Source organism: Thamnophis sirtalis, unplaced genomic scaffold (assembly GCF_051295495.1).
Source record: "Thamnophis sirtalis isolate CommonGarterSnake01/CBP01778 unplaced genomic scaffold, rThaSir2_p1.2 scaffold_3, whole genome shotgun sequence".
NCBI lineage: Eukaryota > Metazoa > Chordata > Lepidosauria > Squamata > Natricidae > Thamnophis > Thamnophis sirtalis.
Window position 1 is genome coordinate 2,223,574 of NW_028261383.1, and position 24,180 is coordinate 2,247,753.

Genomic DNA, 24,180 nt, shown 5'->3' on the forward strand with positions numbered 1-24,180 from the left:
CCTGTCCAGGAATCATCTATGGAGATGGAGAAAATCTCTCTGGAAGATTTGAACTCACTTCCCACAAGAACAGCCACCCTGAAGGCTCAGCAGAGATTGGTGGCCACAAAAGAGAGCTGTGGGATTTGTTGTCTGGTTTTGAAATAAACAATCCTCAGCCAAAACTTCTAAGAGAAAAATAATGGTAATTTTATTTACTGCTTTGCAAAGAGGGTGGACCCCCACGCACATGCAGGTACAGGGTAAATCTAAATCATCATGTGAAGCATTAGTGCTGCTTTACAAAATCCTAGTTAAGACCACACCTGGAATACTGCAACAGATTTTAGTCACCATGCTACAAAAAAGATGTTGAGACTTTGAAAAAAGTTCAGAGAAAAGCAACCAAAATGATCAAAGGCCTGGAGACTAAAGAACATATGAAGAACAGCTGCAGTATTTGAGTAGCCGCCACCATTTGGGGAGGTCAAATCAGGGGTGGGTTCCTACGCAAACCGGTACCAGTTCGCTTCAGGCGTGCTGTGTGTCTGCTAGCAAAAATGGGGTGGGGGGGGCACACTCAGACCTGCCCCACCCCATCCCAGAACCACCACAATTCCCTTGCTAACCTGCTTCCCTGCTCCATTCTCCGGCATGCAGGGCAACAAAAGACCATCTGACTACTAGTTTTTTAAATAGTGCAATCCGACCTTTCAACTTCTCCGGGGTGGGTGGGGGGGAATCTTGTGAAGTTAGAAGGTCTGATTGAACTTTTTTTAAATGGTAGTCCCGTGGTCTTTTTTTGTTGGCCTGCATGCCGGAGAATGGAGCTGGAAAGCAGGTTAGCGAAGGAATTGTGGTTGCTCTGGGATGGGGTGAGGATTTTGCAGGTGGCTAATAATGAGGTGCGGATGTGTGTGTGGCCCCCGCCCCATTTTTGCAAGCAGACGCACCGTGGGCAGATCCTTTGCTATTTGCAGGCTGGCCCCGAGGGCCAGTTCTAAGCAGCACGCAGGCCTTGAGTTTGACACCCCTGCTTATAGAGCCGAGGTGGCGCAGTGATTAGGGTACAGTACTGCAGGCCACTTCAGCTGACTGTTATCTGCAGTTCAGCGGTTCTAATCTCACCAGCTCAAGGTTGACTCATCCTTCCATCCTTCTGAGGTGGGTGAAATGAAGACCCAGACTGTGGGAGCGATATGCTGACTCTGTAAACCGCTTAGAGAGGGCTGAAAGCCCTATGAAGCGGTATAACTGCTATTGCTATTGCTCTAGATGAATAAAAAGAAAAGTACAATTATTGTCTAATTTTGTATGGCTCCCAGTCTGATTTCCATTTCTGTAATGAAAAGTTGGACAATAACTGGTAGAAAACTTGAATTTGTGCCTTCTCTCCATTTTGAGAGATTTATCCAGGGTTACTAAACAGCTTCAACGCAGCAGAAGCCTCTGAAACTCAGAAGTTTCTTCCCCACCCAAATCCTTCTCAATTTTTTTTGCCAATTGTTAGGGCTTTTCTGATTATGGTAAACAGACACAAAGACAGCATTTGTCTTTCCCATATAATGCTTATTAGACACACTTAAATTCCTATTTGTAAATGTAATGCTAACTGCATCTTGCTAATTTTAGTCACTTCCTATTACCCACAGGTTAGCAAAAATTTCTATTTTTCTTGATATATCTATTTCTATATCTTCTTTCTCTGTTTATATATGAAAACCCGTTTTGCTCCTCTAGATTTGTCAAGGAATGTCAAAGGTATTTTTTTCAAAAGGCAACTGGACTTTTCTTGAAGATGTTTTGCATAGTTCTTAGCCAAGGAGCATCTTCGGTTCTGAATCCCACACACCATAAGTTTATAAGGCTTTTCCCGTGTGGATTCTTTTATGGGTGTTTAGTTTACTGTTTGCAGAAAAACTCTTTCCACATTCAATGCATTTATAAGGCTTCTCTCGTGTGTGTGTCTTTTTATGGGCAATGAGATTACTACAGCCAGTAAAGCATTTTCCACACTCCGTGCATTTGTAGGGCTTCTCCCCTCTATGGATCCTAGTATGGTAAGTAAGTTGACAGTTCTTTATAAAGCTCTTTCCACACTCCAGGCATTTGTAGGGCTTCTCCCCTGTATGAATCCTACTATGGTAAATAAGTTGAGAGTTCTTAATAAAGCTCTTTCCACACTCTAGGCATATATGTGTCTTCTCTTCTGTGTGGATCTTTTTATGGGAAATAAGTTCATTGCTGTTAGGGAACCTTTTCCCACACTTAATGCATTTATAAGGCTTCTCCCCTGTGTGTGTCTTTTTATGGGCAATAAGATGACTACAGCTAGTAAAGCATTTCCCACACTCTGTGCATTTGTAGGGCTTCTCCCCTGTATGGATCCTAGTATGGTAAATAAGTTGACAGTTCTTTATAAAGCTCTTTCCACACTCCAGGCATTTGTAGGGCTTCTCCCCTGTGTGAATCTTTTTATGGAAACCAAGGTCACTGCTCCTACGGAAGCTTTTTCCACATTCCATGCATTTATAGGGCTTCTCTCCTGTATGGATTCGTTTATGAAGAGTAAGAGAAGAACTCTGAATGAAACTCTTTCCACATTCCATGCATTTATAGGGCTTCTCTCCTGTGTGGATTCGTTTATGAAGAGTAAGAGAAGAATTTTTACAGAAGCTCTTTCCACATTCTGTGCACTTATATGGCTTCTCCCCTGTATGGATCCAATAATGGGAAGTAAGAGAATTACTAGATATGAAACTCTTTCCACATTCCATGCACTTATAAGGCATCTCTCCTATATGAATCCTTGTATGTAAATTAAACTGACTTTTCTGAATAAAAGTCTTTCCGCACTCCATGCATTTATATGGCCTTTCCCCTGTGTGGATCCTTTTATGGAAAGTAAGTATTCTGAGTGAGCTGAAGCTCTTTCCACACTCCATGCATTTACAGAGCTTCTGTCCTGTGTGGATTCTTATATGTGAACTAAGATTAGCTCTGTGAACAAAGGACTTTCCACACTGCATGCATTTATAAGGCCTTTCACCTATGTGGATCCTCTTATGACTTGTAAGGGAACTGTTCCTATTAAAGCTCTTTCCACACTCCATGCATTTATATCGCTTCTCTGTTGCATGGATCCGGGAATGCAAAGTAAGAGAAGTACCATAAATAAAGTTCTTTCCACACTCCATGCACTTATAAGGCCTTTCCCCTGTGTGGATCCTCTTATGACATGTAAGGTAAGTGTTCCTACTAAAGCTCTTTCCACACTCCATGCATTTATGTCGCTTCTCCCCTGTGTGGGTTCTTTTTTGAGATGTACGGGACCCATTTTTATGAAGAAGAGACCGGGTCCATTTATGAGTTTTTCCATTGTCTTTACATGTATAATCTTCTCCTTTTGTTTGGGCTTGATAATGTTTATCTGCATTTAATTTGTTTATGAATAGTTTTGTACATTTTCCAATATATTTGTTTTTTCTTTTTCCTTCCTGGGCCACAGAGGCTTTCATTGCTGCATGAACAGAAGATGAACTTTCCTGATTGCAATTATTTGACTGGTTTCTTTCATGACTTTCTATTTCCATTAGAATTATAGGGTTCTTTTTATTGTATCCACATCTGATCCTTCGGAAGAATTCCCTGGAATCTTCATCTTCTTCTCCGTTATTACCTTCACAGGAAAAGAAAAATGAAAATAACTTTAGGGAAAAGGAGCAAAGCATAGGAAGTTTGAATATAATGAAGAACTAACTGCTCCAAACTTCTTAGACACAGAGAAATCCTTCAAGAATTTGATCTGGACTTTCTTGATTAAAATTTTGGAAGATACATCTAGGTTTGTATGGCAAGGGAAAAACTATATCAAATTCTCCCAAGTTTCAAAAGAAATGGGAAGATTCAGTTTCCCAAGTTGTAATTGAACTTTGTATTCTGCTGTGGATTTGGATAACAAGTGGGAGTTGCTCAGAAATAAGAGAATTTTAGAATGAGAGATGCAGGATGTCATGGATATTTGTGGTACAATAAATATAAGATTTTAAAACCATCTTGTTAAAAATGCCACATTGGGAATATGAAACAGATATAAACTCAGGCTGTGCCCAAAACATGCCAACAGTTTTCAGCAGAAAAAAAGCAGCAAGGAAAGATAACAGATAACGTGTCAAGAACAATTAGAACTTGAGCTGCAGGAATACCAAATTAAGTCAAGAGTGGAAAAACAATATTCTGTAGTTTTCATATTATCAGAAACATTCTAGGCAGATAAAGGGAACTATAGTATTCAACAACCTAAAACAGAATTTGAATCTCATTTTGTCGAAAAGATGAATATGTAATTGCGAAAACCTCTAAACGTACAGAGGAATATGAAAATCAACAGAAGAATATTCAAAAGTGTATAAATCAGGGTGAAATCCTACTGGTTTGAACTGGTTGGCCTGAATCGGTAGTAAAAATGCTACTGGTTTGCCCGAACTGATAGTAAAAAAATGCTTTAAAAAGTTTTTTTTTTAAAGTTCCGAAGGCGCAGCACAGCTGATTGCTGCACAACTGATAGTCAGAACTTCTTTAAAAAAAACTTTTTTAAAGCATCTTTTTACTAGGAGGTAAAATGATGCTTTAAAAAAAGGTTCTGGCGATCAGCTGTGACAATCAGCTGTGCCGCACAATGGTAGGAACCTTTTTTTTGTAAAGTCCAGCTGCTTTTGCATTGTGAGTCAGTTGTGTAGCTTTTGTGTTATATTTGTATAAAGTGTGATAGTTGGTTTTGAGCTCTTTTTAAGGTTCCTGCTTTTTGCCCGTCCGGACACATGACCACCAAGCCATGCCCACCAAGCCACGCTCACAGAACTGGTAGGGAAATTTTTGAATTTCACCACTGGTATAAATGTACCACAAACTTATGCTGGAAATGCAGACAAATCCAAGGGTCATTTTGTCATGCTTTGGTGTCCTTGTAAAAAAGCTAGAAAAGTTTGGATTCAGAGATACGAAGAACTTTAAAGATTAATATCCAACTGAAATCAGAACAGTTTATTTTGGCACTAATCAACAGAAGATTGTTTCTGAGTATGATAACCATAGTGACACTATTATACACAAAGAAACGGAAGGACTCTACAATAACTAGAATGGTTGAGGAAGATGAAAGAATTCTCCATGATGACTAAATTGACTCCGATTAGGCAGAGGATAATATCAATATTTATTAGTGATTGGAAGCCCCAGATGGACTTCAGGCTGAAAAAAAGTCGAAACAAACTTATGATCACACTTGTCTTTGAAGATTAGAAAGAATAAATTATGCAAAGGATGAAATAATGATGTAAAACTAGAAAGGGGGGGGCATAACTTTTTTTATTACTTTGTCTTTTCCCTCTTTTTAATTTCATTATACTTTTTTTCTTATTCATTAATCACATTACTCTATCTTCTTTATTTCCTCTTCCAAATTTGTGGTATTTAGTAAAAAAATTCTGGCATATTCTTACCCAAAGAGGTCACGTTCCTATGATTTTCCAGCATGACTTCCCAATACAGTGTTTTTTGGTCAACTTTCAGCTGAGACCACTCCTCTTTGGAGAAGTACACAGCCACCTCCTTAAAGGACACAAGACCTTCCTGAATGAGAAGAAAACAGAACAAAAATCAGGAGGATTTTCAAGACTTTAAGTGATTCCAAGCAGAGATCTACATTTCAAGCCATTCGGTGGAAGCAATCCCACTTTTCGTCTATCTATTCCCATTCATCACCAAGGCGTTCAGCATCTGGAGAATAAACTGGTATGGGCCTTGGACATCTGTCAGTTACTCCATTCCACCCAGTGTTTGCTGCAGAAGAAAATGCAGGAGAGGGGCATTGGGGGGGGGGGGAGTTCTTTTTACCACTTAAACAGAGGTGGTATTCAGCTGGTTCTCACCAGTTCTGGAGAACCGGTAGCGGAAATTCTGAGCAGTTCTGAGAACTGGTAAATACCACCTCTGACTGGCCCCCTCCCCATCTATTCTCTGCCTCCCGAGTCCCAGCTGATTGGGAAGGAATGGGGATTTTGCAGGAACTTCCCCCTGGAGTGGGGAGGGAATGGAGATTATGCAGTATCCTTCCCCTGCCACGCCCACCAAGCTATGCTCACCAAGCCACGCCATGCCAAGCCACACCCACAGAACCGGTAGTAAAAAAAAAAAATGAATCCCACCACTGCACTTAAGTCAGGGGTGTCAAACTCAAATTTCAGTCAGGGCGCCATGAGCATTATCGTTGCCCTCAAATGGCCAGTTGCGTGTAAGACTGATGACTCACCGCCGCCAGGTGGGCGTAGTTAGCTCAATTCCGTTCACTGGGTGCAGCTGACTTAGGCAGTACTGAAACTTCCCAACAGTAAGGACAATTAGGCAGTAGAATAGCTTGCCTTCAGAAATTGTGGGCACTCCATCACTGGAAGTAAAAGGCTTGTGGTGTCTCCAGAGCAAATAACCCATGCTCAAAACCTTCATTAAAGTTGTTTGGGAGGCACTCAGGGAGTTACATGGGTGTCATCAATTGAGAAAGAAACACAAGCCCTGTTTCTACTGCTCCTTAGTTTACAAGAAATCCACTCCTTGTATTCCAACCCCAAAGGCTGAAGAAGAGAAACCTGTTTGGAAAGAGCATTTTTCATCCTTTCCGAAGCGGGATTATTTGGCCCCAAATTCCAGGCACAAATCGGAGTATTAGACATTCTGCTTCATCTTTTAACCTGGTGCCATTATTTTTCTTATTGCTGGCTATAAACAAGGCCTTTTGAAAACTGTAATGTGCCAGTGTGATTCTTTTAGTTATTATTGAATAGTTTTCTACAATTCAATGTCAAAGAATTACTAACAGGATCACCTTTCTATTAAAAAGAACAATGGAGGAGCAGTGGTTACAGTACTGCAGGCTGCTGCAGGCTACTTCTGCTGACTGCCAGCTGTCAGCAATTTGGCACTTCGAATCTCACCGGCTCAATGTTGACTCACCTATCATCCTTCCAGGGTCGGTAAAATAAGGAGACAAATTGTTGGGGACTCTGTAAACCGCTTAGAGAGGGTTATAAAGCACTATGAAGCGGTATATAAGTCTAAGCGCTACTGCTATTCAGCAAATGTTAACATTGTGATTTTTTTATTATTATTATCCCTCTCTTACCAGTCTTTCAGCACCACCATAAAAAGGAGTCAAATTCATTCTATTCTTCCCTGTGAGGGAGACAGAATTTTTAAATGGATAAAATAGCAGGAGGCATTCTACTAGAAGAGAATAGATAGATAAGGTAAGACCATTGGAACCTCTACCATCTGAGATGTCCTGACTTGTGGATTCCTGATAGATCCTCCTGGAAAACAGCTCCTGGGGGGGATTTGATGCATTCCTCCTTCTCACAGGATCTCTGGTCTGCAGAGTGAAAGACTTGAAATAGGAGGCAGGGGAAAAGAAAAATAAATAAGACATCACACAACATGAGGTGGGTTCTTGTTCTCTAAAAACAACTTCAATGCCCCAATATCTATCAATGAGCCTAGAACAGTGATGGCTAACTTTTTTGCCATCGCGTGCCAAAAATGGAGGGATTGCGCGGGCGTGCCCACCCTCATAATTCTATGCCGTGACCGCCCCCCGGCATGTAAACACAACCCCCTTCCTCCCTCTGCTTTTGGCACACGATGGACCCATTTTTCGCCCTCCCCAGGCTCCAGAGTGTTTCCAAACTTCTGGGTAGGACTGTTTTTCTTCCTCCAGAGACTTCAGGGAAGCCTCCTGAAGTCTCCGGAGGGCGAAAAACGGCTGAAAATGAAGGCCGAAGTCAACTGGCCAGCGGGCGCATGCACGCTGGAGGTGACAGGGCAACACCTCGCATGCCATAACAAATTGCTCCGTGTACCAGCTGTGGCACGCATATCATAGGTTCGTTATCACGGGCCTGAAAGATAAGAAAGGAACAGTCAGTCCTACAGATAGTCATTGATTTATGACCACAATTGACACTAAAATTTATGTTGAGACATTTGTTAAGTGAGCTTACAACCTTTCTACTCACGCTTGTTAAAATGAATCATTGCAATTGTTAAGTCAGTCACATGGAGGGAAGTAAGTAGTGGGGCACCATAAGGTTCCGTCTTAGGGCTAGTATTCTTCAATATCTTCATAAACAACTTAGATAAGGGAATAGAAGGGGAAGTTACCAAATTTGCGGATGATATTAAACTGGTAAGAATAGTTAACACCCCAGATCAGTGATGGTGAACATTTTGTGGCTCGTGAACCAAAAGCGGGGAGAGTGCAGGGGGGTCATGCGCAGGTGTGCAACACCCATAATGCTATGCGCACGACCCCAGTGCGCATGACCAGCACTCCCCCCATTTTTGGCATGCTTTTTTCACCGTCCCTAGGCTCCAGAGGCTTTATAGGGAAAACAGCCCTCTCCCCATCCCCCCCCCCGAGGCCCTCCGGAGGTTTCAGGAGCTTCCCTGAAGACTCCAGAGTGTGAAAAACCATCACTACAGGCAAACCAGAAGTTCAGGAATGGACTTCTGGTTTGCCCCTAGGGGCGGTTTTAGCTCTCCGGAGCCTTCTGGAGGCTTCCCTGAAGGCTCCGGAGGGCAAAATAATAACTCTATGAGCAACCCGGAAGTGACTTCCAGCTGCTCGGTGGAGTATCGCGCAGGCGCTGTACGTGCCATGTGTGTGCGCAGAAGCCTTAAAAGACAGGTAAGGAGCTCGGGCGGGTGGATGGGCCCTCCAGAGCACCATACCAGAATGGTATCTGCTGGTCCGGGCAGGCTCTGGTACTCCTGTACTGGGGCGTACCTCCTGCAACCCACCACTGATGGGAGGGATGAAGAATTCAAAAATATTCTTTATTCCCTTCTGGACCTCCTAGATGAAGGTCTCTCACCTGCAATTGGACTTGCTCCTTCTGCTCCTCTTCCTGACTCAGGAGGAAGCCTTCCACCAGGGCCACTACTTGGCAGCTGGTCTCTGCTCCACACTCCCGCACCCAGTTCTTCATTGTCAGGGGCAGAAGAGCCAGCAGCTGCTCCAGAACAACCAGGTCCAACATTTGGGTTTTAGTGTGCTTTTCTAACCCCAGCCATTGACTATAAAAGTTGTAGAGTCGGCTGCAAAGTCCTCGGGGACCTTCAGCCTCCTGGTATTGGATGTTTCTAAAGTTCCAGGGCTGAATCTCTGAATGGATGAAGATTTTTTTCTCCAGGATATTCTGCCCAGATCTTGCCCAGATTTTGCCACAGCTGCCTGACTGAACAGCCGAGGCACCTTTTCCAGTTTTTTCAATTGCTAATGGTCTTTCCTGCATCCTTTGCCCATCCTTTAAGGAAATTCCAAATAGATCTGATGAATCTTGTAGACACCTTTCAATTCCTAGGGCTATTCCGGTAGCTGTAAGGTTGACAACAAAGGTTATCCAGGTCTCTTCACCCAAAAGTTAACTTTTTGTTGTTTGGGAGTTTGTCGAGATGACTCTAGTTTCGGCATCTTGGATGGAAAAGAAAATAAATTCTGTTAAAATATGCATGGCTGGGAGAGACCTGGGAACAAGGTCAGCTAATGAATAGGCATAGCAATTTTAGCCATTTTGTTCAGCTGACCCAGAACTGCAAAGACAGAACTGTCTTTGTGATTCTATTCAATAAACCATCTTTCCAATCAGCCTCCATGTTGTTTCCAGCATCTTTCTCCCAGCTTTGAACTGAACCAGATGGATTTTCCTTCAAACACTCTTCAAGGCAGAAAGCAGACTCAAGTCTTTCCTAATAGCAATAGCAATAGCAGTTAGACTTATATACCGCTTCATAGGGCTTTCAGCCCTCTCTAAGCGGTTTACAGAGTCAGCATATCGCCCCCAACAACAATCGGGGTCCTCATTTTACCCACCTCGGAAGGATGGAAGGCTGAGTCAACCCTGAGCCGGTGAGATTTGAACAGCCGAACTGCAGAACTGCAGTCAGCTGAAGTAGCCTGCAGTGCTGCATTTAACCACTGCGCCACCTCAGCTCTCTAATAGCCCCCAGAAGGCTCCGGAGAGCTAAAACCGCCCCTACGGGCAAACCGGAAGTCCATTCCTGAACTTCTGGTTTGCCTGTAGTGATGGTTTTTTGCACTCTGGAGGCTTATTGTTAAATAAATAATTGACAATGATAATTTATACATATGTATTGGTTTGATAAGAGGCAATTTGATATAAACAGCAAACTATGAAAGGAAGCTTAGAAATTCTGTTATGTATGAAAGCTAATAATAAAGTTAAGTTAAACTTAGTTAAACTTTGAGTATTAGGTTAAAAAATGTTATGATAATGGATATAGTCAAATAAATGATTGATAATGATAATACACTTTCTATAATGTGTAGTGGAAGACGATTTTGTGTGTTGTGTTTGTCTATGTTTATTCAAAAAAATTTTTTTTAAAAAAGAATGTAATGCAACCAAGTTTATTCAATTATCTGCAATCTATGAAGTTATGTCAGAAGCGACCCAGCAATAAAACACAGTTAATAGAAGCAATCATTCAATCTTGGTTTCACATTGTAACAGCTACAGAACTGAAAGACTCCTTAGGAAGACATAATTGATGCTAAAGTTTACCCAACTAAGTATTAACTGACATGGTGATAATTTTTGTATATCTCATTTTTTTCTACCTATTTCACTTTTCTTCTTTATAACTATTATTCTAATAGCAAATCCTTCATAAAAGTTATTACATTACATTCTTGATTAAATTATCTTTCCATTATCTATATAATTTTATGGCATTATTCCAAAAAAGGTGGTTATTATTATTTATGTTTTTATTTCATCAAGCATGAATTAGATAACAGATATAAGTATAAACATGATTATGAATACATGAAATGAATACAAATACAAGGGAATATTAGGACAGGGATGGTAGGTATGCTGGTGGGCTTATGCACGCCCTATAAAGACCTCTTAGGAATGGGGTGATGTCCACAGTGGACAGTCTAAGGTTAAAGTTTTGGGGTTTCGGGGAAGAAACCACAGTGTCAGGTAGTGCATTCCAGGCATTGATCACTCTGCTACTGAAGTCGTATTTTCTGCAATCAAGTTTGGAGCGGTTTACCATAAGTTTGTATCTATTGTGTCCTCCTGTGTTGTTGTGGTTGAAGTGGACGTATCATTGACAGGTAGGACATTGTAGCAGATAATTTTATGTACTACACTTAGATGAGATCGAAGACAGCGAAGTCTAAGCCCCAAATTTCAAGTCTGGTGGCATAAGGTATTCTGTTGCAAAGGAGTCCATCAAACCTCAAAAATACACTTTTCCCCCCAAAAGGTTTTTACAATTTTGGTCACTACTGTAGGTCATAATCAGATTAATCCCTTTAGAACAGTGTTTCTCAACCTTAGCAACTTGAAAATGTCTGGACTGACATTGCCAAGGTTGAGAAACACGGCTTTAGAAGAAGGCAGAAAGCTCACAACATTGCACAATTTCCTAAGGGCATTTCAGGCATTGCACAACCCCCACTCTACCCCCAGCAGCATTTCAGGGGCTGCATCTTGGCACTCATCTAGCTAATTGTTCAGCTGACCCAGAACTGCAGCTTTCTTCCTGTGGTTCAATAAACCATCTTTCCAATCTGCCTCCGTGTTGTTTCCAGCGTTATTCCTCCCAGCTTGGAACTGAACCCAGATGGATTTTCATTTGATATTAATATTGTTTCCTGATTGCTTATTTGTCCCTTGTGGCTATCATTAAATGCTGTACCTTATGGTTCTTGATGAATGTTTCTTGTCTTTCTATGTACACTAAGAGCATTTGCACCAAAGACAAATCCCTTGTGTGTCCAATCACACTTGGCCAATAAAGAATTCTATTCTATTCATATCCCATTCCATCTATTCTGTTCTATTCTATTCCTATTTCATGCTATTCTATTCAATTCTTATTCTATTTCTATTCCATTCCTATTTCATTCTATTCAAACTCTATTTCTATTCCTATTTCATTCTATTCTAATTCTATTTCTATTCTATTCCTATTTCATTCTATTCTATTTCTATTATTTCTATTTCTTATTCTATTCTATTCTTCCCAATAGCACCACCCCGGTCAACTTCCAGGCTTTAAAGAAGATTGAGAAGCATCACTCTCATTGGGGCACACAGTGTGAATGCTGCACCTCCGCCCTTGCAACATTTCCCTCCTTTCCCTGCGGGAAGAGCCCCTTCCTGCAGGTCGTGGGGAAAAGGCTGGGAAGCAGCACCCCTGTTCCAGTCCTTGTACACGAGCGAGCCCCCGTCCTTGCACCCAGAGCCAGCAGGAGGAGGGTTCAGCCTGCCTCCCCCTCCCTGCGCGCATAGGCTCCAAAGGAAGTGGGGGAAGGGGCTTCCCCCGCAGCCGCCTGACCCCTCCATAGGAAAGAGCGGTAGGGGAACATGGGACTCCTACCCCGGAGGAAGACTTGGCCCCTGTCCACACAACCGTCCAGCTCGGGACCCCTTTGCACCGCCGCTCACGGAACTCGGGAGTCACACCGGGATCCGCGTCTCCGCCTACGTTTCCCAGCAGCCTCTGGGCGTCCCGCGAAGGCCCTGCCTCTCACTCACAGCGGTGGGGTGGGAGGGAAAGAAAGGGCAGACGCGCTTCCAGCCTCTTAGAACGCATGCGCTCGTACCCCCCCCCCTTGTTAGTGGAACAGAGCAGCGCATGCTCAGTTCCCTCTGACTTTCTTTGAACTGTATCAATTTTATCATACAGCTTTGTTGCAGGAAATTAAGGGATTCAGATATCGGAATTAAAAGAAGTTGCTTTATTGGTATCAATGGTTCAGAGCAAGTTAAGGCAAGACAGCCATTTGACATCTGAACGACAACTTATAGAAAAGACAGCTCTTATATATCTTTCAAAAGCAATAAAACATGAGAATACGTGGAACACGGGGTTCATTGTTTCAGTTACTACATATCTTGCTTAATTGTTCCAGTAATTGCTTGTGACTTCTTGAGTGTGAACTGTAGCTGAACCTGCGGCTTTGGCTTTTGACATTTCCTGTTATATATTTATATTTACTTTTATATTTTAATTTACCTTTTATCCTGCCTTAGTTTTTCTTCTAATTCTTTATTCCCTGAATAAAGCTTTGAATAGCTAATATGTGGTTTTATGTGGTTTTGTGTGTTTTCAATCCCACCTTTTTTTCCCCTTAATGTTCCTCTTTCATACTTAAGATGTTTATCCTTTCAGAAATTTGCACATACATCAGCCATGGTGATGGGTATCTTCTGTCCTTTCGGAGTGGTTCTTGCTATATCTTTAATCTGTTCCTTAAATCTGAGAGGACCACGTCTGCATGTGTGATTATATTTTTCTCACTAATTGTTTTCAGATGAAAAGGAGAAGGAGAAAATGATGAAATTGTTGGGATTATTTGAGGGAAATGGGTGTGTCACTTGACTCTCAGCAATATAGTGCTTATAATATTAGGCAAACATCTGTACTGGGTTGAAGAGAGAAAACTTTGAGAAAAAAAAGGAAAGTGAGCCTGTAACTATAAGAGCAGAATCTTCTCCATAGTAAAGGGAATGTTTCAAATGGTTGGGACAATTTGTCACTGTCAGGTGGACAACTTCTTCCTCTCTAGGAATTTGCTTGATAGTTTTCAGCCTCAGGAAGCCTGAAGATCTGGCCTGGAGATCAGAAAGTGGTATGAAGCCCATAAAATGGCTGGGCTGTTCTTGAATGCTTCTGCTCTCCCGGTGACTTTATTGTATGGCTTTAATTGTTTAACCATTTTTAAAGTTTATATTGTTTGTATGGCAGTTTTATTTTCGTGGCATTGTTTATGTTTTAACTATAAGCCACCCAGAGTTACAAATTGTTAGGGGTGTCTCCGTTGGGAGACAGAAAGTAGTGCAGCGGAATGTACAGCTAGAGAAAAGGAACGTTGCTAGTAGAAGATAAACACACAAATAGAGTCTCGGATGCTGCTAGTAAAAGCAAGTAGCTTTATTACTAACAATAGCTTCACAAGCAGTGATAGTAGATGTGTGTCCAAACACAATTCAAAGTACAAACAATTGCTTACATTCGCAGTTCATGTTCCAGTCATCAAGTGACCAAGTATCAATCATAGGACAAGGAGGGGGAGAGAGAGAGAGAGAGAGAGAGAGGGAGGGAGGGAGAGGGAGAGAGGGAGAGAGGGAGAGAGGGAGAGAGAGAGGGAGGGAGGGAGAGAGAGAGAGAGAGAGAGAGAGAGAGAGAGCTTTCCTGACTCCCTCTTATTGCAAAGTTAATTACAGTTGATAAGTACATTCACCCAGTTAAAGCAAAATCGACCATTTGTTATTATATATGAGTCTATATTGCCTACCCAACACAAATGTTACGTGGATGGCTATATAACTTTTATAAATAAAATAAAAATAAAACCTGACAATTTCTTCATTAAGAGAATGCCCAATCCTAAGGAAAAGTCTCCCAACAGTTTCACATAGATCAGTGGGTCTCAACCTTCCTAATACCACAACCCTTTAATACAGTTCCTCACGTTTTGGTGACCCCAACTATGAAATTATTTTATGTTTCCCATATTTTTTTGAAAATATGTGTTTTCCTATGGTCTTATGCGAACCCTGTGAAAGGGTCGTTTGACCCCCAGAGGGATCCTGACCCACAGATTGAGAACCACTGATATAGATCATGAATTTCAGGAAATGTGATGAATTGGAGGTAAATATTCCCAGAGCAAATGTTTTGTCAGAAGCTAGCTCAATTTCATGTTATCTGGTATGCATAGATATGGTCTTCTTGAGTAACATATGCACAGAATGTTGCTTTTATTATATTCTGATTGATTGATTGGGTGATTGAGTGATTGATTGATTCATTGATTGATTGATTGACCAAAGCTAGGGCTTACAATCACTAGGATGCTTGGCCTCTTCAAGATCTGCTAACCAGAGCATGCAAAACATTTGCCAGACCAATTGTTGTATACAGCTCTTCTGTTTAGAACCTTCACTGCATATTAGACATTAATATAATTGAATGAGTCCAGAGATATTTCACGAGAAGAGTCCTCCACTCCTGTGCTCGCAACAGAATATCTTATGCCTTGAAATTTTGGGCTAAGACAACTTAGAACTACGTTGCCTTTGGTCTAACCTAAATGAAGTACATAAAATTATCTATTTCAATGTCCTACCTGTCAATGACTACTTTAGCTTCAACCACCATACACGAGCACATAATATATACAAACAAGGTAAACCACTCCAAACTCAATTGAAGAAAATATGAATTCAGCAACAGAGTGGTCAATGCCTGGAATGCACTTCCTGACTCCATTGTTATATCCTCTAACCCTCACAGTTTCAACATTGAACTATCTACCGTGGACTTCACCCCATTCCTAAGAGGTCCGTAATGGTGTATAAGCGCACCAACGTGCCTACCATCCCTGTCCTAATGTTCCCTTTTATCTGTATCCATTTCATGTATTCGTAATCATGTCCATACTTATATCGGTTATCTATGTTTGATGAAATAAATAAAATAAATAAAACAAAACAAGAGAGCCCTGTTCTACAGGGAAGGCTCAACTCAACTGAATCCCTGCAGAGGGCTTACTTGGGATAGGGCTTCTATTGTAGTATGTACCAAAATGATGCATGAAGTTCTACATTGGATAATGTGGTTTTAGATAACATGATGGAACCAAGTACTTGCCTATAGGGGAGATCAGTCACAGCAGTCCAAAGTTCAAACTAAGACTGCAGATTAAACAATACAAATGGAAATAATAGGACTGGGAGGGACCTTGGAGGTCTTCTAGTTCAACCCCCTACTCAAACAGGAGATCCTATATCATTCTACATAAGTGGTTGTCCAATCTCTAAATCAAATGAATGACATACATTTTGTAGAGAAAGTGTGTGTTTGTGTGTGTGTGTGTGAGAGAGAGAGAGAGGGGGGGAGGGAGGGAGGGAGGGAGAAGGGGGAAAGAAGGGATAACAAATATAGGGCGCAAACAAACGTTATTTATATTTAAATTAATTAATGGGGAAATGTAAAAGAAATATGAAATGAATAAATATTGTCAAAGTTGGAAGATAAGAATTTTACATACTATTTGTATTATTACTGTTAAAAAGTAAAAGTAATTATTACTTAAAAAGATTTGAGTCAATCAATACAATGTCCACAAATTATTTATGTTTATTACTGGATTTTTTTTTTTTTAAAAAAACCCTATATGAAAGTATAAGAGGGACATGTATTTGTGGTGGTGTATTATTTCTATTGTGATGCAAAAAAAGGAAAAACACGTTTGTATTTGGATATGTTTGTGCTTTTTTAGAAACATTGCAATACCCAATAATATTTTGGAAGAAATTAGTTGCCATTTTTGGGAAAGATGTGCCAAATAAATATATATCTTATTTTGAAAACAAATATTGCTTTGTATTCAGGTCTGGTCTTAAAAAAATAATATAACACTTGGGGATGAAGATGCAGCCCAGAAGTCCAGCGCTGGAGGCCAAGATGGAAAAAACCTGCACAGCCACCATGTACTTCCCTTTGGTGCTCAGGTAGGTGGGGACAAAGGTTATCCAGACACTACAGAAGACCAGCATGCTGAATGTGATGAGCTTGGCTTCGTTGAAGGCCCCAGGCAGATTTCTGGCCAGGAAAGCCACTGTGAGGCAGACGAGAGCCAGGAAGGCCATGTAGCCAAGGGCAAGGTAGAACATGGCAACAGAGCCTTCATTACATTGCAGGATGATCTCTGAAGATTTTGAGTACATGTCTGACTCAAAGAATGGGGGAGAAGTGCCCAACCAGATGCTGCAGAGGACAATTTGGACACCAGAACAAGAAAGGATGATGGAGTTGGCCAGGCTCTTCCCCAGCAACCTCTGTACTTTATTCCCTGGTTTTGTTGCCAAAAATGCGATCACCACTGTGACTGTTTTTGCCAACACTGTAGAAGTGGCAACTGAGAAGATGTTGCAGAATGCTGCTTGTTGCAACAGGCAAGTGGTTCTCCTTGGCCGACCAATGAATAGGAAAGAGGTCAAGAAGGAGAACAGAAGGGAGATGAGGAGGATATAGGAGAGATCCCGATTGTTGGCTTTGACTATGGGAGTTTCTTGGAATTTAATGAAAATTCCCAAGACAAAACCTGTTACCAAAGACAGGAACAAGGCAAGAGAAGCCAGGACAATCCCCAGGTTTTCTTGATAGGATAGGAAAGTTTCAATCTTTGGTATACATTTATCTCTTTTGAAGTTTGGATGTTGATCCTCTGGACATTTGGTGCATTTTTCAGCATCTGAAAAGAGTGAGTGAGTCAGGAAGGAAGTAAAGACAGGCAGGTAGGCAGGTAGGCAGGCAGGTAGGCAGGAAGGAGTACTGGTCCTGTTAAATCCAGCCTTTTACACTTGCATTAGTGGAGGAAGGGAAGAATAAGAAATTATCAATTTCCTTAGAGAGACTCCAGTACAGCGGTGGTATTCTGCCGGTTCACACTGGTTTCGGCAAACCGGTAGTGGCGGTGGCATGAGGCTCCACCCACCAACCCAGATATCATCATGGACCTTCTGCGCATGCGCACGCTCCTGCTTCCAAATCGGTAGTGAAGAACAGAGGATGCCATTACTTCTCCAGTACCATTACTAAACAAGATGCAGATCAAGAAATACCATTTCCCATTTAATGGCAAGGCCCATTGATCTCCCTTTTCATAGTATTCTTCTCCTGATTTAACTTTCTCTATTATTCCTTATCCCTCTCCCATTTACATATTAAAAGAAATTATCTTTTTAAAGCCAAGGTTTAACATGCCTATTAAATCATCATATCATGGCAAATGTTAGGATCTATGGTTACTCCAAATCTCTGCACTTTTTCTTTGGAGTCGCTTACCTTCCATGGTGGAGATGGATCCTTCTGCACAAGGACGACAATTGTAGCAGCAGATGGGCTTCCCTTCCTGAGTCACCTTCATGAATCCAGAACGACAGCTTTCCACACACCTGGAAGGAGGCAGGGGCTGAGGAGATAGAGATGCAAAAATGTCCCAAAAATAAACCCATTTTTAGGAAAATGCCATAGGAAGAAGGTGTTGGTGATCACAAATTTGATTATTAGCTGTGACAAATTAGGAGCCCATAAGAAATGTGAAACTCATCAAATGATGAGTCTATTTCTCTTCCATTCTGATATTTCACGTGCAATACAAATGTACTCTTTTATTTCAAATTTAGACATTGAGTTTGTCAGGGGAATATTTGAAGTATCTTCTGTTTGGCTAAACTATGTAACTTGCATGTCTGGCTTGATCTACTTTCCTTTCCATAGTGAATCATTTTTATGAAAATTTAATAGAATGGCCATTAAAGAAGAATTTTACACTCTAGAAAACCTGATTGGCTAACAGAAAAATTCATTGAATTTCTTTTTCTTTTTAAAGTTTTTTTTTAAAATTAAGGTATAAACATTCCATCTTTGGAATCCATGCAACGATCATCACCATTTACAACATCATTCACATTAATATTGATTATCTAATCTTAGAATTATGATATCTTAAACAATTGAGCATAGTAAACCTATATAATAATAATAATCAGCTTACAGAAAAAATCCTTGAATTTCATTGAAAACAATTTCATTCAAATCCATTGAAAACAAATCTTCCACCTATCCCAAAAGTCTTCTTGTGGCTAGCTTCAATGGACTAAAATAAATATTAGTCCTACCTTGTTCAGCATTTCCACCTGTGTGATATTCTTCTCTTTAATGGTAATTTCAAAATTCTGAGTTGCCCCCTTTTCTAGACTCCCAGTTTTTACTCTCTTGACAGATTTGTTGGGGAAAATGACCCAGTTCAAAATGTCAAAGTCAGCTGTCAGATCTCCTTTCTCATTCAAATATACCCCTTCTATGGAATTATTGTAAAACTGAGAACTTTGAAGGAAAGGGTGAAGCTGGAGAGAAAGAAAAAGAATTTAGAAAAGACATCAGAAGTTCTTTCAAAAGATCCCTTGCTGTTTGCTGGGAGGGATGTGAATATTCAAAAACTGGGTTCTAGTTTCAGTTTTCAACTTGTTTAGAAGAGTATCAATAAGCACAGGAATAATAACAACTGGGATTGTAAAGAGTAGGAGTTTTGACATCTGGTCATGTTCTGGTTCCCACTGTTATCTCACAGTAATGCTTATGTACAGTGAGATTGGTGGCATACAAATAAATACATACATACATAAATAACAACAACAACAACAATTGGTGTACAAAAACAGAAAAAGTGATCTAAATATAAAGTAAATTTAACATTTAAGGTATAGAATCCATCCTGGCTGGATGCTGAAAAAAGAAAAAAAACATAGTAAATTTCCCCCCCCCCTTTACATGTATGTATGTATGTATGTATGTATGTATGTATGTATGTATCTTTGTTTACATATATGTATACACACACACACACACACACACACACACACACACACACACACACACACGATTCCCAGCAAGGGTATGGCTAGCTGATGAGAGCTAAATAGCTTGAAATAGATCTATACTAGTCTCCCTTTATTTATTTATCAGCACAATTTATTTATTTATCAGCACAAACATAACAAATGTAACAAAAAGGCAACAGTAAAAATATTGGGTTTCTGTCTGGATGGTCTCTTGTGACGAGCCGAATGACAGAGAATGGAAGTGTGACCTTCCTCCCATATTTGGGCATACCAGGGGTTGTGACTTTAAATATATACCTTTCACCCTGGCCTGGCTGATAAGGAGTCGAGCTCTGTAGCTCAATGGTTAACACATCTGCCTAAGAGGCAATAGAGCACAGGTTCAATTCCCAGCAAGGGTATGGCTAGCTGATGAGAGCTAAATAGCTTGAAATAGATCTATACTAGTCTCCCTTTATTTATTTATCAGCACAAATACAACACACACACACACACATGAAAAATCAGTTCAACAGCTAAAAATAGTCATCTCTGCTAATTCAATCCATTTTCAAATCAATTCTTCAACACTCGACATTCAATTTTAATTAATTGTTAGTAAACAAGCTGCTAAACTTCCCAGACCAGAGAAAGTTGGCCATGTGCTGCCACATGCTTAGACGTGCCATGGTTAGGCCTCTCCTACACTACTGAAACATGAAAACTTTGGCAAAAGAATAAAGCTTTTGATAGCCAAGGAATGGAGAGAGGCTCTGGGCAAAGGAATTCATTGAGTGGAAGGGAAGCCCATTGATAGGGATTGGTGGACAGAAGTGTTAGGCTTGTCCATCCCATCAGAAGGAATTGAATCAGGTTCTCTGGGACACAGGAGAGAGAAATGTCAAAGAGACATGGATACAGTATAATATCTTGGCCAAGGAAAGAGTTTATTAGAAGGTATTTCATTGAATAAAAGAAAGGATGGCTGAACAACCAAGATATCAAAGTATCAACCGTGACAACAGTTAAATGTGGAAATATTACAGAAACAAGGATCAAAGGGAATAGAAATGAGAAAAAGAGAAGGGAAAGGTGGAATTAGGTTACATTTGAATTTTAGGATAATTTAATTTTTTGGAAGAAATAATTGAAGCACCCATTTACAAAACAGATTCCCACCTGCAGGAAAAACATGGCTAAGGAGAGAAAAATACCTTCCAGGCCTTCAACCTTGGAGCTCCAACCTTCATACCCCTGTTCTTCACTGATCTCTTGAATGAAGATATATAAGCTGAATTTAAGGTTTTTTCCACAGCCCAGATGGTGTTGTAAATGAGGTAGCTATTCATAGCCAGGACGCGATCAATCTCCTCTTTCCTCAGAGTCCCCAGATCTTCTCTTTGTCTGCACCGTGTCCAGACTTTCACTGAAATATTGTCCTTAGTGGATGAACATGTAAAGGTTTTCTCCAAAAAGTTATCTACGGACAAGTGAAAGAGTTTTAAATCATCATAGTTTGCCGATTTCCTTTTCCGTACCAGAAAAGAAAAAATAGCATGGAAGTATTTCAGTGAAATGCGTTTATATATCAAATCAGGACTCAGATCCCAGTGAGCTGTGGTCATCCAGACTTTTCCTTCAATAGATTGCTGAACTATTCGAAATGCTTCTTGTACAATCATTATTCCTACATCGAATGAACTAATCTCTGAACCATAAACAAAAACATTGACTTTTCTCCATTTATAATATTCTATTAATATTATAATCATTGCAGTAACGCTTAGTGAACAACTTTGATGTATAACTGCACAAATGCCATTCCTTAACATCAAAGAAGCCATTGTTCTCATGAACCTCTCCCCCATGTCAGTTTCTGGAGCAACCAGAGCAACCAAGGTCCATCTGAAATGGAGTAGCAGTTGGACCATTCCTGGATATTGGGCTCCTTCATCAGGGAGCATTGGGTAGAAGAAAGGAAACTGAGTTTTATCCCTCAGAATCTGGGAAGTAAAACTGTAACTGATCTGAAAAAGAATGGAAAATGGCAGAACTTTAAATGAAGCAAGTAAAATGCATTTCCTCTCATTTCCATAATAAATCTTCCTATCTGGAACAAACCAGTCTCTCAACCACAAACACATACATTTATTTTTCTCCACTTGTAATACACTTTGAATTTTGAAACCTTGCAATCTGAATTTAGTGAAAAACTTGGATATTTGAATGGCATAAATGCCATTCCCTGACATTAAAGAAGACAACGTCATGAACCTCTCCCCTTGGTCACTGTCAGGAGCAACCAGACCAACCAAGGTCCATCTGAAATGGAGGAGCAGCTTGACCATTCCTGGATACTGGACTCCTTCAGCAGGGAACAATGGGTAGAAGAAAGGAAACTGAATTTTATCCATCAGAATCTTAGAAACAAAACTGTAACTGATCTGAAAGGGATGGAAGGTGGTGGAATTTTACATTTAAAAAACAACATGTGATTGTTGTTATTTCCATGATCAAACTCTGCTTTTAATTTACAGCAGAGGAGCTCTGATTGAAAGTTGTATGGCTGAATTTGTCTCCCAAAGAAAGACACACCTGAGGAATTTTGTAGCTGCTCAACATGGTTGAAATCTGGACAGAGATGCCAGTTTCAGCTTCTTCCAGAACAGCCACTGTGTTTCTCTGCCTTCCACACCTGTAGTTGGGGACATCGGCCTCCCCATCTGAAAGGAGATCCAGCAAAGGATCTGAAGTCATTTCTGCCTTGTAGAAGTTTTCATAGATATTATAACCCAGGGTGATGTTGGGTAAGAGATGCCTGTTCTGGTTGATGTCCTCAGTTGCAAAAAGGAAGGGCAAAAATTTCCAAAAACGTTGGCTTCCATATCTGCAGGTATTAACATACTGATGAAAATAACATTTCACTATTGTTCCACAATACCTTTAACCTATTCAATCACAATTATTCTTCCATTCCGTTAGCAACATTCCAAACTATTACCATAGAAAAAGAATAAAAACAATAAAAATGTATCATACATTATTTCAAAGGCACTCTCCCAGTTGGTTCCCCTGATACCACTTCAAATTCATTGGGCTTCAAGGTTTTATTGCATATTTGATGGTAGTTTCCTTAATCTTAATAAGGGTGGATGATATACCCAGACAGCTTATAAAGCATTTATTACTAGCTCTTGTATTTTCTAGATATTACATATATTATTTGAATTGGTCTATGAATTTCACTGGAAAGGCTCCCACATAGATGACCAGGTTATTTTCCCTAACTCTGAGAACCCCAATTGCATGAATTTTGGTTGGTGCTTCTGGTTTTTTATGGGCATGAAAATGATTCATGATTCTTTTCTTACCTATATATTTTTACTTTAATTATAAGCCACCAAGAGTCAAACAACCTATGAAAGGAAGGAAGGAAGGAAGGAAGGAAGGAAGGAAGGAAGGAAGGAAGGAAACAAGCAAGCAAGCAAGCAAGCAAGCAAGCAAGCAAGAAGCAAGCAAGCAAGCAATATAATAGAGATAATAATTTCATTTAAAAACATTTAGGGCATGAACTTGTGTATGAAAATTAAAGACAGTTGCAAACTCCCGGAATGCTTATGTTTTTAACTGGGATTCTCTGATCCCAGAAGGAAACATTGGTATGGGAAAAAATAGTGGTGTCATCTCATATCTGGTGCAAAAAGAAAATACAGCAACCTTCTGTGCTTGGACCAGTGGTCCCCCATAGTCCAGGTCAATTAAACTCCAGGTCAGTCTGTTCCTCTGTGTCTATATTCTAGATCTGGTCATAGAATGGAAAGGACAGTGGGTAAATCTTTGATTGGGTCTGATATTTGACAGCTCAAAGTGAGCTTTGTCACTTGCAATTTACAACAGAAACCTGAATATAGAATAAAAAAATAAGTTACAAAAGATCTAGCAGTTTGTGTTTTTGAAGGACGGGCACTGTAGACATTCATAGGAAATGGAGTGGCTCTCAAGCAGTGCAGAAAAATTGACTTACGAGGAGAATTCTGCTGAAGGGCTTCTATTAAACCTTAATGAATGAAATGTAGCTTTTGTTGTAGAGATTATGCCACCAATGACATAATCTCCTGATTTATAATGATTCTTTGGGTTCACTTTACCCTGCTCCAGAGTCAGGAAGCATTTGGCTTTGAGCATCCCACCGTCTGTCTGTGGCCACAAAAGTAACAGAAGTAGAAGCACCAGCCACATAATGTCGGCTTCTGACTGAATCTCTTCTGAGGCACCTGCAGGAACCTCTCTAGTGTACTAACATAAAGACAAAAAGAAATCACTATGATTTGGATAATTGCAAGTAAGAGCAGAGTTGCATCTCTGAACTCTGAGTGAATCAATAAGCAGGTGGCCAAAGGGAAAACTAACACATGTGGCTTAAAACTTTGAAGATGGGCCAATGCGGGAGACTGGAAAATTTGGCCCCAGATCTAGCCAATAAAACATTTTTAGAAAATTCAAATTAAGAAAGACAATCAACATGGCCATTATTAATGGTATGTTAATATGGACTTCATTCAGTTTTTTGTCTGGAGGAATTTGCTCATTAGTCTGTAAATAACGGGTAATCCCACTTGGATGACCAATAGTTTTCTCTTGATTTTACTAAGTTTCCCTGATGCTTCCCATGAAATGCAACAAAATAAGATCTTTAAGAGTATTCATTAGTTTATTA

The 24,180-nt window shown here is 40.3% G+C and overlaps 2 protein-coding genes across 4 annotated transcripts; both read right to left on the bottom strand.

Moving 5' to 3' along the window:
• Positions 1-616: 616 nt before the first annotated feature.
• LOC106552582 (uncharacterized) lies at positions 617-12,563 on the bottom strand. 3 transcript variants are annotated; one of them, XM_087711169.1, is made up of 6 exons: positions 12,448-12,563; positions 8,904-9,502; positions 7,303-7,417; positions 7,157-7,206; positions 5,481-5,610; positions 617-3,658 (listed from the first exon to the last, which is right to left on the bottom strand). In XM_087711169.1, exons 2-6 carry the CDS (start codon positions 9,321-9,323, stop codon positions 1,839-1,841), a joined length of 2,535 nt encoding a protein of 844 aa, XP_087567295.1. In that variant the 5' UTR covers positions 9,324-9,502; positions 12,448-12,563; the 3' UTR covers positions 617-1,838. The 3 variants fall into 3 exon arrangements, with proteins under 3 accessions (XP_087567295.1, XP_087567296.1, XP_087567297.1); XM_087711170.1 differs by lacking the exons at positions 7,157-7,206; positions 12,448-12,563 and adding an exon at positions 8,046-8,160 and having other exon boundaries at positions 8,904-9,000; XM_087711171.1 differs by lacking the exons at positions 7,157-7,206; positions 12,448-12,563 and having other exon boundaries at positions 8,904-9,033.
• A 3,873-nt stretch (positions 12,564-16,436) lies between these two features.
• On the bottom strand, positions 16,437-22,220 carry LOC148047029 (vomeronasal type-2 receptor 26-like). Its single transcript, XM_087707683.1, has 5 exons — positions 22,059-22,220; positions 20,678-21,490; positions 18,762-18,989; positions 17,926-18,052; positions 16,437-17,332 (listed from the first exon to the last, which is right to left on the bottom strand). Exons 1-5 carry the CDS (start codon positions 22,218-22,220, stop codon positions 16,437-16,439), a joined length of 2,226 nt encoding a protein of 741 aa, XP_087563809.1.
• Positions 22,221-24,180: the final 1,960 nt, after the last annotated feature.